This window comes from Herpailurus yagouaroundi, unplaced genomic scaffold, assembly GCF_014898765.1.
Source record: "Herpailurus yagouaroundi ecotype Mexico unplaced genomic scaffold, PumYag 197, whole genome shotgun sequence".
NCBI lineage: Eukaryota > Metazoa > Chordata > Mammalia > Carnivora > Felidae > Herpailurus > Herpailurus yagouaroundi.
Genome location: NW_024412428.1, coordinates 14,478,581 through 14,495,311, shown reverse-complemented (window position 1 = coordinate 14,495,311; position 16,731 = coordinate 14,478,581). Strand labels below are relative to the sequence as shown.

At 35.7% G+C, this 16,731-nt stretch overlaps 1 protein-coding gene across 3 annotated transcripts in view; it reads left to right on the top strand.

Annotated features, from left to right (window-relative positions):
* The window catches only part of SOHLH2 (spermatogenesis and oogenesis specific basic helix-loop-helix 2), a 53,955-nt gene that overhangs the window by 23,851 nt on the left and 13,373 nt on the right, over nucleotides 1-16,731 (top strand). For 2 of the 3 annotated variants that reach the window (XM_040448202.1, XM_040448201.1), the window contains exons 3-6: nucleotides 690-751; nucleotides 830-934; nucleotides 2,457-2,556; nucleotides 4,420-4,530. In XM_040448202.1, the coding sequence (XP_040304136.1) occupies nucleotides 690-751; nucleotides 830-934; nucleotides 2,457-2,556; nucleotides 4,420-4,530 (378 nt within the window). The remainder of the gene's footprint in view (nucleotides 1-689; nucleotides 752-829; nucleotides 935-2,456; nucleotides 2,557-4,419; nucleotides 4,531-16,731) is intronic. The other variant, XM_040448203.1, reaches the window with a different exon arrangement.

Sequence of the window (16,731 nt, the reverse complement as noted above, 5' to 3'; positions counted from 1 at the left end):
GACTGAACCAGCCAGCCACCCATCTTATGATTTTTTTAAACTGTTTATATAAATCAAGATTCAATTATCCCTTTCCTTTTTTTTTTTTTTTTTTGTCTTACTCTTTATATGTATTTTTTAAAGGGGCCATTTGTCTCACCGAGTTTTTCACATTCTGGCTTTTGCTGATTTCATCCCCACAGCATATTTTTTAAAGCTTATTTAGTTATTTTGAGAGAGAGACAGAGAAAGTGTGAGCTGGGGAACAGCAGAGAGAGAGGGAGAGAGAGAAAATCCCAAGCAGGCCCCTCACTGTCTGTGCAGAGCCCCGACGTGGGATTCAATCCATGAGATGATGACCAGAGCTGAAATCAAGAGTTGGACACTCAACTGACTGAGCCACCCAGGTGCCCCATTCCCATATCATTCTTTAAAATATTTCTCTTTTCCTTAAATTTCTTGTAAACTGGTGGTTAGCTCAAGAACATGGATAAAAGTTAGGCTTTTTTTTTTTTTAAACAAGAATAAAAGTGGTTCATCTTTTTTCCATTGCTAATTTGAGATGCTACTTTTACTAAATTCCATATTAATGCCATCATTTGAAGTTCTAAAGAAATAAAATCATTCTCGTTTAGTTCTTAAGGTAAAATATTGAATCCCAATTTTTCAAATGATGATTTTGCTTCATTTTAACACTTTTTTCCTCTCAGATTTGGCAAGAAGAAAAATATACATTTGCTGTTTGTTTTTATAACCCCTGAAAACTTTAAAGGTATGTGCCTATTGTATATATTATGTTTTTTCTATAAATAGAAGTCATAAGGTCAATATTTAATGCAGAAATTCTTAGGTTGTGTTTCAGAGCATGGAGCTGATGTTACTTTAATTGAACCACTGACAATTGAAAAAATGAGTATTGTGGTAAAATACTGGAAAACATATTTCTCAAATACCGGTGAGTGAAAACCAAATTTCCAAAGGTTTGAAAAATTCTAATTAAATGCTCCAAAAACTATATATATACATTTTTAAGTTGGTATTCCACTTATGCTTTTTTATTGGCTGAGGATTAACTGTGTGCTGTGTACTGTAAAGAACATGTAATCCTTATTAATCATAGTCTGAAGGAAAAAGTGTAAATAAAATAAAAGGAAACATATGTTCCCTACCTGCGAAGAAAAAATTTACGTGTTCCAAAGTTTAAAGTGTGTTGCACAAGGGCAAACAGTGTTGCAGCAGGCACAGGGTTTTTCTTTTTAGTGCCCTAGCTGTTACCATCATTTCTTGCTCTTTAAAATGGAATTAATCATGCTGTGTCATTGTATGCGTGTCTAAAAGCCAGGGCCACTAACCTTGAATCTTATCATACTTTCTGCTTGCAAAACCCTTGCTTATAAATTAGTTTACTTCAGTAAGTTGCTAGGGTGGTTGTCCTTTCCGTTTTAGATTTTTAGACCTAGGTAATTACTGTCATTGCTTCAATTAGACCTCACATTTCAAAACTCTTCACCTACATTGTCTAATGTGTATCACCAGCATCTAAACACTTAAGCTAAATTAGCTTTAATTTGGCTCATGAAAGGACAAACTCCAACTTCTGAAATTAAATTCTACTGAAATCATTGTGGTCAATGACTATTTGTGGTTTTTCTAGGCCTGGGATATTAGCTAGGAATCTTTTAAAATTAAGATTTTTTTTTCTTAAAATGGGCCTGAAAAACACTTTCAGGATTATCCTGTATAAACTCATACTCCAGATGACGTAGGACTCAGTACACTCCTCTTTTTTTCATGTCCTTTTTTAACATTGAGGGCAGATTGGTGAGTCTGTTCTATAACATTCCAATGGCTTTCAGCCCCTGAGTTTCAGAGTTCTTCCTGGAAATGGCTAACTGGTGATCCAAATCCTCTTTGCAAACTCTTATTTGGTTCTCAGTGGAAATAGAGCAGCTGCTTGTCACCAGCTGTCTAGCACCTTCCTATTGGTCATAACCACGTCTGCTTCTGGTCATCTCATGTTTGCTCTGAAAATGAGCAGCTGCAAAAAAAAAAAAAAAAAAACGAAAGAAAGAAAAAACCATCAGATGTCATATTTTGACAATACAGCTGCCTACTGCAGACTCATACTTATTTTCTGTTAAGTATGACAGTTACCTATAAAAACTTAATAAATAAATCTCAGTTGAATATGTTTTAAGCACACCTACCACTAAGTTACTAGAATTTGGTTCTAGAATTTGGTTGATGTCTGGAGTGAATAGAATGTAGTATTTTCATTTTGCTTTCTAACCTGGGTGGTTTCCTGCTTTATATATAGACTGAAATCTATAAAATGCATTCTATTTAAAAAATCCTGCTTTGTAAACTCTGTTGAGTAAAAAGTGGCAACTGCTTTTTGTTCAGGGCTTGTATGTGTGATTAACATCGTCCCCACCAGTGATGTTAGAATTAAAATAGTCCCCCTTTAAAACTTTCAGTTAAGAATGAATATTCTGTGAAGCCTGAAGAACCTGGATTGCCCATGCAGAACTCCTGCAATGAACACTTGGGATATTTTTCTACTGACCTATTTGCTTGGTTAGTTTTGTTTTCACTTTTTCATAATATACATTTTTACTGGGTAATTTCTGGAGAACTCTGTTTGTCAACACAGAGCCTGATGCAGGGCTCAAACCCACAAGCTGTGAGATCATGACCTGAGCCAAAGTCAGACGCTTAACTGACCGAGCCACCCAGGCACCCCTAGGAAGTACTTCTTAACAATCCTATTTGATCACAGGGGACCAGGGTGAATTGCAAGGTAGTAAGTTCCCCAACACTGGATGTGGTAGAGTCTGAGTTACCATTAATCAGAGTTAAATAATAGCAATATTCAAACTTTTTAGAAACAGTAGAATCTTCTTCAGAAAAAAATTTTACATATAACCCGAGTATTTAAATAGACAAGAACAGCCTCAGATGTTATCCACCTACCACTAAGCTTCTCCCTGATGTCTTTTTTGAACTTATGAATCTGTCCCCTCAGTTAGTGAGAAAACAACCCTTAAAAAAGGTCTCTCTAGGGGCGCCTGGGTGGCGCAGTCGGTTAAGCGACCGACTTCAGCCAGGTCACGATCTCGCGGTCCGGGAGTTCGAGCCCCGCGTCAGGCTCTGGGCTGATGGCTCAGAGCCTGGAGCCTGTTTCCGATTCTGTGTCTCCCTCTCTATCTGCCCCTCCCCCGTTCATGTTCTGTCTCTCTCTGTCCCAAAAATAAATAAACGTTGAAAAAAAAAATTAAAAAAAAAAAAAAAAAGGTCTCTCTATCTCTGTCCCCATCCACCCAACCCCCCACCCCCATAGATATTAGAGCTGGTATTCAAACCTGCATTGGATAGGCAGTTGAACTGGGGATCAGACCTTTATCTGCTTATAAAAATTCAATTTTTGTGAATTTATTTCATTCACTTTAAGCTGATTTCCAAAGGGATTTTAATTTTAAATAGAGCATAGAGCTACAATAAACATAGCTGCTGAGGACATGAATGATGATGGTGAGAATTTTGAGTCAGTCACTTCCGAAATTTGTAGAATGTGACCATCAACTGTTTGTAGAAATGTGACCATCTACTATTTTGAACAAGGAAAAGACTTGGCAACCAATAAGTGTGGTTAAACCAAAGATGTGCTCACTTAAGTGGTGCAAAAATATCAACAAGTTTCTTGATATTTTAACATTTTAACATTTTAACCAGAAAGAAATTTATTGCATTAAACTTTATCTGGGATATGAGATTGGGAAGGGTTTTGGAAGGCTTTGTAATTTTCTCATATTATTTGCAATTCCTTTTTGAACCCTCCTTGTCTTGAATCTTTGTTTTGCTTCAGAATTCTACCACTACAAATAAAAGTAAATTTTCAAATTAAGTTCTGTCTCTTGGGATAAAGGAGATAATATTAGTTTATTTGTTTCTTAGGGAATTATTTAAAAAAAATTAATCAAAATGCATGGAGAAGTTTTAGAAAAATGGTAGAGCCAGAAAATATCCATAAATGGAGGATATCTGACCTTTGCTGATCAGGTTGGAATAGTGTAATGTGACCCTCTAATCCTTTGTGGTTTTTTTCCTATTATACACCTTTCGATACAGTCATATAATTTGGAGAGTCATAATCAATGAAGTCAATATTTTAATACTGCTGGTATCTGTTACTCTGTATCTGTATATTTTAGAGTTTAATCAATCATGGATTTGTGATGATCTTGATCATAAATTCTTTAGAGTCTTTGAAATAAATATTCTTCACCAAGTATGTAGGGTAAAGTGCTTTGGTATTTACCGCACCTTTACATGAAGCAAGGAACTTAGAAGCACCTTTGATTAGTGTATTGGTGCTGATTGTTTAATATTGTCTGACAATTTTCCTCTGAAATCTGTGACATGATTTTCTCTTGTTTCTAGCTCTGAATCGCTAAGAAGTGAGACTGGGCTTGAATTAAAGGCTCCATTGCCAGAGTTTGAGAAAAGCAAAAAGGTTTCTCTTCTTCATTCAAGCAAAGAAAAGCTGAGAAGGTGAATTATGATACAACCCTTTTTTAATATTCATTATTCCTTTCTAGGAAGAAATTACTTTCATGAATTTCATAATGTTTTGTATTGCTATTAAAAGTCTCTGTGAGACTAGTTAATCTGGCAACCAAATATGTGCCACTAACTCATTCATTCATTCATTCATTCATTCATTCAAAAAATATCTGTGAGTATCTGATATGTGCCAAAGGGTGACTGGAGAATTTAGGTAAAAAAAATCCTTGCCTTCGAAATCTTAGTCTAGTGCTCAGACAGACCTCTCAATAGGATGTTACATAGAAAATTATGTTCTAAGTGTCATGATAGAGAAGAGCACATAGTAATCACACTGGGAAAGTTACCTAAGACAGAATAAGGGGGCAGGAAGGCTTTCTTGAGAAAATGATCGCTAAACTGAGCTTTAAACAAAAAGTGACTATTAATTTGTTTTGAAAGGGGAGGATGTTTCATGTAACAGAAAGAGCAGGTATAGAGACTGGCAGAATATGAAAATTCAGTGAATTTATGAAACTCCAAGTGTATCCATGTACTTGGCTATAATGGCACAAGTGGGAAGAGGCAAGAGATGAGAAGTAGTAGCCAAGGATTGTGCTCGTCATGTTAAGAAATTTGAATTTGAATCTGAAACTGTTGGGGAGGCACCAAAGGGTTTTAGCCAAAGAGTGATATGATAAGATTTGCACCTAGAGTGAACACTCTAGCAGGATGTTAGAGAGTGAGTTGAATCCGGAAGCCTGTGGAATCTGTAAAAAGAAGTGATGAAATCCTGAACTATGGTTTTAGAAATGGGATAAAGAGGAATAAACCATTTCCAGATATACTAAGTAGGTACATTCAGTATAAGCATGGATGCAGGAGGAGTCAAGTGTAACTTTCAAATAGATGTTGCATTTACCAACTGATTGGGAAGTCCAGGAGAATGGCAGTCTGGCAGTGGGAGGTGACTTTTGCTCTTGTTGGGTGTGAACACTCCAGGGGAGTTTCCATTAAGCTGTCCAGTCAGAATTGACCCTTAGGTTCTAGAGAAAGATCCAGGCTACAAATATGGACTTAGAACTCTCAGGATACAGCATCTACTTGAAGCAGTAGTTGTAGGGATGGATATGATGAGTTTGCAAACCATGTAAAGAAGAGATAAGTGGAAAAGAGAACCTTGGGAAAATCTATTTAGGGTACAGGCAGCAGAGAAGAAATAAGGGAGAAAGGAAGGAGTTACTAGGAAGATAAGCCAAGAGGGAATGGAATTGAGGCGACCAATTGAGGCGACCAGAGAAGAGTTTCCTAAAGGAATGAGTGTTCAATGACATGACACAGAGAGCAAGTGAGAGAAGAACTAATAATTAACTGTATTTGTCAGAGCCTAAACATCATTGGTCTTGGCAAAAATAATTTCATTGGCATGACTAGGGAAGAAGCACCACTGTGGAAAGTGGAAGGAAAGAAAATGAGGGTGTGTGATAAGTAAAAGGGGATCTTGGGTAAAATGAAAAATGTTGATAAGATTGGGCCAGACATGAATATGTTTTTATATTCCAAAAGAAAATACCTGGAAGAGAGACAGAGGTCGTGAAGATACTCGTGTTCTGATGATCTATAGTGTAAAAAAATGACATATCTATGATATAAAAATGAAGCCAAAATTTACTGGCTTGATACATGGTTTTATGGATCAGAAATTTGAGCAGAGCTCAGTGGGCAATTCTGTCTACATGACATCAACTGGGGTCACTTGGTAGTATTCAGCTAGTGGATGGTCTAGTCAGGATGATCTAAGACCTTATGTCTGGAGCCTTTGGAGGGATGGCTAGAAGTTTAAGCTCAGCTGGGGCTATCAACTGAAGCTTTTCCTGCATGGTAGTCAGGCTTCTTACATGGCAGCCCAGGGATCCTAGAGAGTGTTCCAAGAGACAGGGAGAGGAAGCTGCCACTCTCTTGAGGTGGGGGACCAGAAACTGGCCCAGTGCTACTTCTCCTGTATGTCTATTGGTCATAGCAGTCACAAAACCTATCCCAATCTAAAGGAAGGGTACATAACCTCACCTCTCAGTGGGAGGAAGGTCAAATAATAGTAAAATCTCCTATATCTAGAGAGGGGGTTGGTGATGGACTTAGCATCCCTAAGTAGGTAGAAGCTTATGGAATCTATAACTAGGTGGAAGAACACCTCTTCTAAAAATGGAAGGAAGAAGCTAAAGCTAAGTGTGGATAAAGATGAATCTTTTCATGAGGAAAATTGAGTAATTTTTGCCAAATGGCCTGTGTTATCTGCTGAAGATTAATGGGAATGTGGTAGGGTTTGGTCTTGATGACATGGGCTAGTGGATGGCCTAGTTTAGTCCAAAAGACCATCACTCACGTTTGCCACTTTGGCTGAGTGAATGAAGACTTAGGGGGGACCTGTTGGCTAGTGCTGTCCCATAGATTTCAGTGATCTGCACTGAGTGAGAAAAACACAGTGCAGGAGTATTTTTAAAACTATATATTATACATTTTATATTCTAAGATTGTGTTTTCCATACTTTATTTGGTGTTAGAATTTGTGATATTTCTAAATGGCTGCAATGAAAGGATATTGGGAGATGCTACCTCTATTTCATTGTTTTTCATGCCCAGATCTGATGTGAGAGTGGAGGGGCACAGAGAGAGAGAGAGAGAGAATGAATCCCAAGCAGGCTCTGCACTGTCAGCGCAGAGCCTGGTGCGGGGCTCATACTCACAAACCATAAGCTCATGACCCGAGCCAAAATCAAGAGTTAGATGCTTAAGCAACTGAGCCACCCAGGTGCATCTGGACACATTTTTAGTTAATACATAAGACTTGAAAGAAGTCTTTCACTTCAAAGTGCTCATAAGAGGTCACTTTGAGTTGTGTCTCAGTCAAAGGATGAAACTTTACTCAATCTGTTTTCTCCACTATCATTTAAGGATACAGGTCTCATATTTTCCTGCCCTCTCCTAACCTCAAGTTCCTAAATTTGATGTTAGAGCCAGAAAGATTTGAGAAGCAATGAAAAAGGCTAGATCCATAATGTTTGCTAATATACTATATAGTCTCAGGAATATTAGAGCATTTAGGATAAAAAGTTACACTTAATTGATATCAAGATTAAATCAGTGTAGGGGCGCCTGGGTGGCGCAGTCGGTTAAGCGTCCGACTTCAGCCAGGTCACGATCTCGCGGTCCGTGAGTTCGAGCCCCGCGTCGGGCTCTGGGCTGATGGCTCAGAGCCTGGAGCCTGTTTCCGATTCTGTGTCTCCCTCTCTCTCTGCCCCTCCCCCGTTCATGCTCTGTCTCTCTCTGTCCCAAAAATAAATAAACGCTGAAAAAAAAAATTTTTTTTTAAAGATTAAATCAGTGTAAGAGGTAAGTTGCATGTGTTTAAGTGTTTGGTTTGATGAATTTATTTAATTTTATTTTTATTATTTTTTATTTTGGAGGGAGAGATATCCCATGATCCTGGGATCATGACCTGAGCCAAAATCAAGAGTTGAACGCTTAACTGACTAAGCCACCAGGCACCCCTGGTTTGAATTTTAAAAAGATGGTTTGTTACCCACAGTTCCCAAGAGGAGGAGGTATATCACACCATTCAGGAATACATAGGGAAGGGCCAGCATTGGTCATGAGGCAGACAAATGCATACACCCATCTAAACCACAACGTTGCCATTATCAGAATGTTCCCTTGTGTATTAAGCATGTCTTTTTTTTTTTTTTTTTTTCTTAATGTTCACTTGGTTTGAGAGAGAGAGAAAGAGAGCAGGGGAGGGGTGGAAAGAGAGAGAGAGAAAGAATCTGCAGCAGACATTTTGCTGTCAGCACAGAGCCTGATACAGGACTCAAACCCACAAACCGCGAGATCATCACATGAGCCAAAATGAAGAGTTGGATGCTTAACCAACTGAGCCACCCAGGCACCTCCAAGTATGTCTTTTTATTCTGATGTTTTGACATCAGGTACCTTATTGACCATGTAGAGACAGCTCATCCCAGCACTAGCCAGTTTCTAGAGATAGTAAATGATTTGCTGGTGAGCATGCCCTGCATATGTACAAACTGACCAATCCAGAGACCATCCACACCCATTCTCTCTATCAGGCTCTTATGCTCCAGGCCAATATTTCCCTGCTCTTATCACCTCATGGTGATGTGCTACCAACCTGGGACAGCCCCTACATCCCACAGCCTGCTGAAGTTATTCAAACTAGCCAATCCTAGGCCTGCTTACCCACCTAGCCTGTTTCTTCTCTCAGAAACCACAATAAACTCTCTTACCCTTGTTTTCTTTCCTCTGACTCCTCCTGCCTCCTAACTGACCCTGGTGCTTCCCCATGTGGCCTTGCATAGTGTGAAGTGGCCCCCTCCTCTTGGGAACTGTGAGTAACAAACTCTTTTTAATGGTGGTCATCTCCTGATCTGTTGGCCTCACCATACCTGAATAATAATAAAACCTGCATTTTAAATTATCTCATGTTCTTTCCTGGTCTATCCTTTCGCATCTCCTAGCAACAGCTACTATTCTATCACTATAGATTTGTTTTGCTTGTTCTAGAACTATATATTAATGGAACCATCAATATGTACACTTATGTCTGGCTTCTTTCACCTAGAAAATGTTTTAAGATTCATTACAGTTGTAATGTGTGTTTGTTGTAATGTGTGTGTTGAATGTAATGTATGTTTTAGTGGTTTGTTCCTATTTATTGTTGAGGAATATTCCGTTGTGTAAACATGCCACATTTTGGTTATTCATTCTCTGGGTTTTATCTATTAAGAATAAAGCTACTGTTGGCGGTGGGGGATGGGGGGGGTGCCTGGCTGGCTCAGTTAATAGACTGATTGACTAATAGAGCATGTGACTCTTGGCATAGAGCTTACTTAAAAAAAAAAAAAGGAGAAGAAGACTATGCACATTATTTTATATATGTTTTACGAACCTACATTTACATTTTTCTCAGAAATAGAGTGGCATATCACAGGATTGGTGTATGTTTCTTTTTAGGAGACTTCCAAGCAGAAATCCAAAATAGTAGCACCATTTTGCACTCCCACCCGCAATATATGAGAACACTAGTTGCTTCATATCCTCATCATTTGGTATTGTTAGTCTTTTCCATTTTAGTCATTCTTGTGGTTGTGGAGTATGATCTAATTGTGATTCTAAATTTGCATTTTCCTGATGATTAATGAGGTTGAGCAGCTTTTCACATGTGTTTGGCCATTTGTATATCTTCTTTTGTGAACAGTCTGTTCAAATCTTTTGCCCATTAAAAAAATGTGCTTACTTGTGTTTTTATTATTGAGTTATAGGAGCTCTTTAATATTCTGGATTCAAATCCTTTGCCAAATTTATGTCTACAAATATTTTCTTCTAACCTGTGGCTCACTATTCTTTTTTGCGAAGTTACATCTTTTGATCAGCAGAAGTTTTCAAAAATTTTGAAGTACAATTTATCAGTATTTAAAAATATGCTGTCTCTATCCTGTATCAGCAGCCATTGCCTACCACCAAGTTCAATTACATGCCCCTATGTTGTCTACAGGATGTTTTATTTTATAGTTTTAGCTTTTATGATTATTTATCTTAATTTATATGTATGAGATGAAGTGATTGTTGAAATTTTTTTCAGATGGAGATTTTTAAGATTTTGTTGAAAAGACTTCCCATTCTTTAGTGAATTGTTTTGGTACTTTCATAAAAACCAACTACCATATCAGTGTATTTCTAGATTCCCTGTTTCACTGACCTACTTTTCTTTCTTCTTCACTCCAGTAATACACTGTAGTGATTATTTAGCTTTTCTAGTCTCAAAAATCAGATAAAGTCTTCCAACTTTGTTTCTCATTTTCAAGTTGCTTTGGATATTAAAGGTACTTTGAATTTTCATGTAAATTTTAAAATAAGCTTGTCAATTTCTTTCTTTTAAGGAAATCCTGTTAGGATTTTTTTTTTTAAGTTTATTTATTTTGAGAGAGAGAAAGAGTGCGTGCATGGTGAAGGGGCAGAGAGAGAGAGTGAGCGAGAGAGAATGCCAATGCAGGGGCTCAGTCTCACAAGCTGTGAAATCATGACCTGAGCCAAAAGAGTCTGATGCTTAACAGACTGAGCCACCCAGGTGCTCCCGCTAGGATATTGATTTGGATTGTGCTGAATCAGTAGATCAGTTTGGGGGAAAATTGATGTTGAACAGTATTGATTCTGGCAGTTCATCTCTCCATTTTTAAAAAGATCTTTATGTCAACAGTGTTTTGTAGTTTATTATTTCTGAATGTTTTCGGAAGTTTTAAAACATTTTGTTTTAAGCAGTTTTTTTATTCATATTTCCAAAATTTTCATAAGTAATATCTAGAATTAAATTTATTTTGTATGTTGACCTAGTATCCCATGACCTAGCTTTATCTATTCATCACTTCTAGTCATTTTTTTAGATTTCTCACATACACAATTATGTCATCTGTGAATAAAGACATTTTTCTTTCCAATCTTTGGCTATTTCCATTTTTCACCTTAATGCCTTGACCAGTTTTTTGAATTAGAAGTGATGAAGGTAAATCCTTGTTTTGTTTACAGTCTTACAGGGAAAGAATTAGGTCTTTTACCATTACATATGATGTAGACTCTGTTTTTGTACATGCCTTTTATTAGCTTAAGAAAGTTTTCTTCTGTTCCTGGTTCAAGTTTTCATCATGAATGGATGTAAAATTTTGTCTGTATGTTTTTGGTATATATTAAACTGATTGTATGGTGTTCTCCTTTCTTCTGTTAATGTACTGGTTACATTGATTATTTTAAAATGCTGTACTCTATCTTAGTGTATTTTTTTATTGCTAGATTTGATTTGCTAGTATTTTGTTAATTTTTGTTAATTATCTGTGTTCATGAAGGTTCTTGCTATCTAAATTTCTTATGTCTTTATTGGATTTTGGTATTGGAAATGCTGACCTCATAAAATGAAATAGAAAGTCTTTCTTCTGTTTTCTAAAAGAGTTGTGTAAGATTGAAATGTTTCATAGAATTTAACAGTGAAGTAATCTAGGCTTGGACTTTTCTCTGTGGGAAAGTTTTAATTAAAAATTCAATTCCTTTAATGATTATAGGAATAGATTTTCTGTGTTTTTCCTCCCAGTTAGTTTATGTCTTTCAAGAAATTTGTTCATTTAACCCAAGGTGTTAAATTTTTTGAATGACTTTTTGTTCATAATACTCTCTTATAATCCTTTTAATGTCTGTAGGTCTCTGATGATATTCTTTCATTCCTGGCATTGATAATTTGTGTTTTCTTTCTTTTTTTTTCTTGATCAGTCTCACAAGGGGTTTATCTGTTTTATTGATTTTTTTTTTCAGTGAACCAGATTTTTATTCATTTATTTTCTCTATTATTTGCCCATTTTATATTTCACTGATTCTACTCTGTCATTTCCTCTTTGTGTATACTTTGTTCTTTTTCCCATTTTCTTAAGTAGAAACATAAATCATAGATTTTAACCTTCTCTTCCTTTATAATAAAAGTATTTAAAACTGTAAATTTCCATTTATAAAAGTTTTTTTTCTTATCAGTGCTTTAGCTGCATCTCATAAATTTTGACTTATTACATTTCCACTATCATTTAGTTCAAAGTATTTTTCTCATATCCCTTGTGATTTTTTCTTTGACCAATGATTATTTAGAAGTATAACTTAGCTTCCAAATATTTGGAGATTTTCCAAGGATTGATTCATAACTGAATTACATTATCATCTGAGAATATATTCTGTCAGGTTTCTGTCCTTTGATATTTTCTGAGATTTGTTTTATGGCCCAAAGTATGGTTGCCTTTGATGAGTATTCCACATGCACTTGAAGAGAATGTTTTCTGTTTGGGCATAGTGTTCTAAATATTAATAAGGTAGAATTGGTTGATAGTGTTTTTCATATATATTCTGTATCCTTATTGATTTTTCTGAGAGATAAATGTCCAGTGGTAACTGTAGATTGCTCTACTTTTTACTTCATTCCTGTCAGTTTTTGCTTCATGTATTTTGAAATTGTTAGGTGACTGTCTTCTAAATGAATTGACCACTTGTTAGGAAATGATAAGTGCTAACTATCTATGCTAGTACTTCATCTTAAAATCCACCTTGATATTCATATAGCTTTCTTGTGATTAGTGTTTGCATGTTTTTTTGTAACCTAAATATGTCTTTATATTTAAAGGGTATCTTTAAATGTAAAGAGCATGAAGTTGAATCTTATTTTCCTTTTTTTTAAAAATGTTTATTTATTTTGAGGAGGAGAGAGAACATGAGCAGGGGAGGGATAGAGAGAGAAGGAGAGCTGTTAGCAAAAAGCCCGATATGGGGCTGGATCCCATGAACCACGAGATCATGACCTGAGCCGAAATCAAGAGTCAAACACTTAACCAATTGAGCCACCAGGCACCCCTTATTTTCCTTTTTAATTTGTCCATTCTAACAATTATTCCATTGGAATGTTTATTTGATTTACTTATAATATAATTACCGTTAAGTTTGATTTTAGGTCCATGATTTTTCTGTTTGTTTTCACTAGTTCAATATTCTTTTCCTTTTTTTCCCTCATTGTCTGCCTTAGTTTGGATTAATTAAGTATGTTTTGGCATTCCTTTTTATTCCCTCTATTAGCTTTTGAGCTAAAACTATCTTTTTTTAGTGGTTCTCTAGGGTTATAATATGCATCCTTAACTTACCGTAGTCTACCTTGATTTGACATTATGACACTTGATATACATCAGTATATTTCTACCTACCTTCTATTTTTGTTATTGTCATATATTTTACTTTTACATATATTATCAACCTCACATTGTTATTATTTTTGCTTTAAATTGTAAGCTATTCTTCTAGTTCTTTTGTGGTGTAACAAGTTACCCTAAAACTTGGTGGCTTAAAACAACAGCCTATTTATCATATCTCACAACTTTATGGATCATCAATTTGAGTAGAACTTGATTTTGTGATTCTCCTCACATGGTGTTTACTGTGGTTACCCCGTGGTGTTCAGCTTAAGTATCCTGTCTGGAGAGCCCAGCACAGCTTCATCCACATGGATATCCTCTTGGTGGGGTGTGGTTGAAACATCCTCAAATGGGTTGCTATCTTTCCCTATGGTCCCAGTACCTCTCCACGTGGTCTCTCCAGCAAGCTAAGACAGACCTCTTGCCTGATGGCTCAGGGTTTAACGAGACCAGCATTGAAGCTTTGTCTTCTCAGATGTTAGTCCTGGAACTGTTGTAGTCACTTCTCTGGATATCTTTTGATTAGCTTAGGCACAGGCCAGGAGAGATTCAAGGGGAGGGAAATACACCCTACATCTTTATTGAAGAAGTGGTAAATAATTTTCAGTCATTTTCACCTATAAATATTTTTTCTTCTAGCTCAAATTTTAGATTTTTAGGTTTTTTTTTTTTGGTTTTGGTTTGTTTTTTTAGTAAAATAGGCTCTTTACTGTTTACAAGGTTATTTCTCAGTTACATAAATTCTTTCTCCGTGTTTTTTTCTGTATTACCATGTTTTTCCCTTGTATTCTCCCATTTAGTCATGGCTGCCACAATCAGACAGGTAGAAAGTGTGAGAACACTTTGTTATTGCATCTGTAGTAGAAACCCCAGCAGCAGACATAACTGCTCCAGATCTGTCAGAGGCCTACTAATTAGTTTTTAAGATGTTAATAAATTAGATACAAATTAGTCTTTTATGTATGCCACCATACTTATTATATCTGATACCCTTCACTTCTTTGTATAAATCGTATTTCCATCAGGTATTATTTTTTAACAGTAAATAATGAAATAAGGTATTTCAACATAAAAGACAACCAGAGATTTTGACAGCTGCAGACCTGCAGGGTAAGAAGGCTAAAGGAAATTCTTTAAGCTAACCAGAAATTGTAACAAATGGATACTTGGATCTTTAGGAAGGGCTGAAAAGAATCAGAAGTGATCAATACATGAGAAAATATTAGAAAACAAACATTTTTCCTCCTTATTTATATAAAATGCTTCAGTGTGTTATAAGTGAAAATTTATAGCATTGTATTGTGGGGTTTGTAACACCGTTGACTCTTAACATAAGTGATAGGGGTGCTGATGCCCATGCAGTCAAAAATTTGTGCATAGCTTTTGACTCCCCCAAAACTTAACTACTAATAGCCTACTGGTGCCTGGAAGCCTTACCAATAACATAAACAGTTGATTAACAAATAGTTTATATGTTATGTATATTATATACTGTATTCTTATAATAAAGTAAGATAGAGAAAAGAAAATGTTACTAATAAAATCATAAGGAAGAGAAAATACATTTATAGTGCTATACTGTATTTACTGAAGAAAATCTGTATAAGTGGATGAGTGCAGTTCAAACCCATGTTGTTTGGGGGTCAGCTGTATATGTAGATGTGTACATATGACAGCTATAGCATGAAGGATGAAAGGGGCAAAGGTACTTATGTGATGGCAGCATTTGTATATTTTCTGTGATGTCACAAAATTTTAACTCTAAATAGACTATGAAAAGTTAGATATATATTGTAATCCCTAGAGCAATCCTAAAGAGATATGCAGAAGGCATAGCTATGAAGCCAATACATTAAAATTGGATTTTAAAAATTATTTAAAAAGAAGTCAAGAAAGGAAGAAGAGAAGAACAAAAAAAGCCAAAGAAACTACAGGCAAAAAAAATCATAAAATGATAGGCCTTTATCCGCCTATATCCAACTATAGCACAGATTGTCAGAATGGATAAACACTATTAACCATCTTGATCTAATAGATATTTATAGAACATTGTATGCAGCAACTACTGAAGAATACCCATTCTTTTCAAAGGCACATGGTACAATGACTTAGATAAATCATATGCTGAAGGATATAATATGTTTTGAAAGAGTTGAATTTAAAAGAGTTGAATTCATAAGGAGTATGTTCCCTGACCACAATGAAGTCAAATTAAAAATCAATAAGAATTAGATATAAAGGAAAACCTCAAATAATTGAAAAACATACTTCTAAATAATCCATGGGTAAAAGAAAAATATCACAAGAAAAACTAGAAAGTATTGCAAATTGAATGATTGTGAGAGTATTTCAAAATTGACAAGATGCAGCTAAAGCAAATCTTATGGAAAACACTATGACTTTAAGTGCTTATATTAGAAAAGGCAAAAGGTCTGAAAATTAGTGACCTAAGAGTCCATTTTAAGGAGCTAGAAAAAGAGTGAATTAAATCTAAATTAAATAGAAAGTAGGGGAAGCAGGCAAGTGAGGAGAGATATTGAAAGCATTTTACCAATATGTTAAATGAAATGAATTATCACTACATATCCTATAAACATTTAAATATAGGAATAATATATTTTGAAGAATTTTATGACAGTAACCTCAGAAACTTAGACAAAATGGACAAAGTAAAAAAAATTTTTTGTTCATTTTTGAGAGAGACAGAGCGTGAGTGGGACAGGGCAGAGAGAGAGAGAGGGAGACACAGAATCCAAAGCAGACTCCAGGTGCTGAGCTTTCAGCACAGAGGCTGATGCAGGGCTTGAACCCACAAACCGTGAGATCGTGACCTGAGCTGAAGTCGGATGCTTAACCTACTGAACCACCCAGGCGCTCCCAAAATGGACAAATTTTTGAAGAACGCAATTTACCAACACTGATACCAGAAGAAGCAGAAAATCTGAGTAGCCTTATATAGTAAAGAAATTGAACTTGTTATTAAAAACCTTAACAAAGAGAAAACATTAATCTCAGATGGTTTTACTGATGAATTCTGTCAAACATTTAATGAAGTAATACCAATCTTAAATTTTTACAGAAAATGGAAGAGGGGGAATAACTCCTAACCCATTTCACGAGGCCAGCATAACCCTAACCTAATAAAGGCATAAAAAAACAATTACAGACCAATATTCCTCATGAACAGGGACATAAAACACTTAACATAATTTTAGCCAATCAAATCAAGCAATATATGAAGATGTAATACATCATGACCACACCAAGTGTATTCTAGAAAAGCAAGACTTGTGTAATATTCAAAACATCAATCAGTGGAATTCAGAGTAAACAAAATAAAGGAGAAAAACCATGTGAGTAACAGATTCTGAAAAATGATTTGATGATATTCAATACTCTTTTCAGATTAAAAAAAAAAAAACCAAAACCA